At 48.0% G+C, this 3,240-nt stretch overlaps 1 protein-coding gene across 1 annotated transcript; it reads left to right on the top strand.

Moving 5' to 3' along the window:
• The first annotated feature begins 1,805 nt into the window (after nt 1–1,805).
• On the top strand, nt 1,806–2,561 carry LOC148522947 (uncharacterized). Its single transcript, XM_088473543.1, has one exon. It carries the CDS (start codon nt 1,806–1,808, stop codon nt 2,559–2,561), a length of 756 nt encoding a protein of 251 aa, XP_088329669.1.
• The last annotated feature ends 679 nt before the right edge of the window (nt 2,562–3,240 follow it).

Here is a 3,240-nt window from a genome sequence, read left to right as displayed (position 1 = left end):
ACTCCGCCAAAGATTGCACTAAGACAGTCGGGTCTTCAAGCACCCCTCGCGGCGACAACGCCAAGTAGTCTGGAGTTGGCTCCGTCCCCGATTCGTTTGCCAGCGTTGAGCAGATGGTTAAGTTTTTACCCGGATAGGGCATCCACAGAGTTTTTATTTCACGGTTTTTCATTCGGTTTTCACATCCCGGTTGTAGCACCGGTTACAGCTGTAGCTTCTCGCAACCTGCGCTCAGCCAGAATGTACCCCGACGTGGTCAGAGAAAAAGTGGGTGCAGAACTGAGATTGGGGCGCATGGTCGGTCCTTTTTCTGAACTTCCCATTCCCAATTTGAGCGTATCGCCACTGGGTGTAGTCCCCAAAAAGGTCACGTGTAAGTTCAGGCTCATACAACACTTGTCGTACCCTGTCGGCCGGTCTGTTAACGACGCCATCGAGCCTAACATTTATAGCGTGAGTTACCAATCTTTTGACGAGGTACTACGGCTTGTTAGAAGTTTTGGGCTCGGGGCACTAATGGCGAAGGTGGATATCGAGTCTGCCTTCCGTTTGTTGCCATTACACCCCGAATCTTTCTGGCTGCTGGGTTTTTAAGTTCGACGGTTCTTATTATGTGGATCGCTGTTTGCCTATGGGCTGCGCAGTCTCTTGCGCGTTCTTCGAGAAGTTTAGTACTTTTCTTCAATGGTGCATTCAGACGGGTTCCGGTCATGCAGGTATTACACATTACCTGGATGATTTTTCAGTTGTGGGACCAGCGGGTCATACCACATGCGGCGATGTGCTTTTTTCAGTTAACTCATTGTTCCATACCCTTGGGGTGCCCATCGCGCATGAGAAAACAGAAGGTCCAGACACGTGCTTATCCTACCTGGGGATACAGATAGACACATCGGCCGGCTGTTGTCGCTTACCTGGGGACAAGGTTCAGCGGTTGGGAGAGCAGATTAGTCATTGCATAGCAGCAAATAAGGTTTCGTTATGGGAAGTGCAATCGTTGTTAGGGTTGTTGCATTTTTCATGCCGTGTGATACCAATTGGGAGAGTTTTGTGTAGGAAGCTGGAGAGGGCCACTTCGGGTATATCTTTACCCCATTACAAATTGCGACTGCCTAGGGAAATCAAGGACGATCTGACTTTGTGGTTGTCGTTCTTGAACAAGTTTAATGGAGTTAGGATTTGGCCCTCCCCGCCCGTCAATAGCAAGTGTCTCCAGCTGTACACAGATGCGTCAGGGGCATTCGGTTTTGGCGCTTATTTTGATGGCGATTTGTGCGCTGAGCCTTGGCCGGAGGCTTGGCATGCCTCGGGTTTGACGGCTAATATGCTTCTATTGGAGCTTTTTCCAATAATTGTTACCGTTGAGCTCTGGACCCACAAATTGAGTAATCGGAATATTGTGTTCTGGTGCGACAATTTGGGGGTTGTGCAAGCCATTAATAACCAAAAGTCGTCTTTCATGCCTGCTTTGCGCTTAGTCAGGCATTTGGTCCTCCGTTGTTTAGAGGCGAATATTGGTTTTAGGGCGTGCCACGTCCCAGGGACTGACAACTGTATAGCAGACACATTGTCACTTTTCCAGTGGTTGAGGTTTAGGGGCTAAGCTCCTAAGGTGAGTTTGCAAGGTTTAATTTGTCCTCCTTCTGTGTGGCAGATTGTCGAGCCGGCATAGAAGGGCTGGCGACCATGGCATTAGCGCCGTCGACGCGTCGCGCATACCTTGCGGCCTGGAGGGATTGGGAGCACTTCCTCGGGTCAGAGGTTGCTTCAGGTAAGACAGAAGAGCAATGTCTTAGCGCTTTTGTATGGGGCTGTTAAAGGAAGAAGGAGGCAGATCCAGGCCGTCTACTAGCACGGCCCTAGCTGGGATTGCTTATTTTTCAAAACTATATGGCAGAACAGATCCAACTAAATCCTTTTTAGTTTCTAAAGCCATGAAAGGATGGGCTCGTTGCGACAAGCATAAGGAGGATAGGAGGCGGCCCATTGACCTTTCGTTGTTGCGTTCGCTAGTCGAAATAGTCACGACGGTAGCTGTGGACCCACACGAGGCAGCCCTGTTCCAGGTTGCTTTTTCAATGGCTTTTTACGGGGCCTTTAGAATCTGTGAGCTAGTTGCGTCATCCAAGGGATCGTTGGATTCTGGAATGTTAGCGGAGAATGTAGTCCTTAAGGCAGATTCCCTGTTGTGCAAAATTCACCTCTCAAAAACCAATCAGCTGGGCCAGGGACGATGGATCACCCTCAAGGAGCAGCCTCAGTCAACAGCGTGCCCCATTTCGTTGGCAGTTAAGTTTGCCAGTTTACGCCCCGACGGCTGTTCTCACTGGCTGGCGCACGCTAATGCCTCTCCCCTCACAAAATTTAAATTTTCAGCTGTATTTAAGCGTTGTTTACTCGCCTTAAAATTGGATATGTCTGCGTACGGCACTCATTCTTTTAGGATAGGGGCTGCCACGTGCGCTGCGGAGGAGGGCATGTCAGTTAGCAGCATTCAGTCGCTTGGCCGCTGGAAATCGTCCGCTTACAAGCGGTACATCCGGCCTACCAACAGCAGCTAGGAATGCGCTCCCTGCGGGGTTGACCCAGACTTTTACTCGTCACCATTGTGGGGGTGTGAAGGGATTTGGCCGAAAGTAATTTTTTTTACCTCGGGGGAAAGAAAGAAAGAAATGAAAAATGAATGAATAAAGAAAGAAATGAAACAAAATAAAATGAAAGAATAAAGAAAGAAATATAAAAATAAAAAATAAGAAAATAAAAAAATAAAAAAAAACAACAAAAAAAAACAAAAAGAAAAAAAACAACAAAGAAATAACAAAGAATTTATACCCCCGAGGGTTTTTTTAAATGGTTTTACCTTCGCCTGGGTTGCCTGCTCCATTCCTCATTATCGCGCTACCCCTCCTTTCCTCCCTTCCTTCCCTCGGCAGCACAATTATGTTTCATATTGGTGTTGTTTGTTGTGAAATTGTTGTATTGGCCTGTATGTCCTTGTTAATGGATTAGCATTAACTGTTTTGCGATTAATCTGATTACAGATACATCTCAAGACGGCTCGCCTATTTGGTTTATCGGGCATTCCTTCATTTACTGGGCGGGGCAATCGCATATATCCACCAGGGCAGCAGGTCTATTGGGCGGTCGGGAGGTTAGGTGGTTAGGTGTCAGGGGGCTTAGATGGGAGGGAATCATTCCACTTGTCACTGAGTCCATTGCAAAATGGGGGCCACCCGGGTG

This window comes from Taudactylus pleione, unplaced genomic scaffold, assembly GCF_031769625.1.
Source record: "Taudactylus pleione unplaced genomic scaffold, aTauple2 ptg000136l, whole genome shotgun sequence".
Classification (NCBI taxonomy): Eukaryota; Metazoa; Chordata; class Amphibia; order Anura; family Myobatrachidae; genus Taudactylus; species Taudactylus pleione.
Note: the sequence above shows the minus strand (reverse complement) of the source record. Positions and strands in the feature narration are given on the sequence as shown.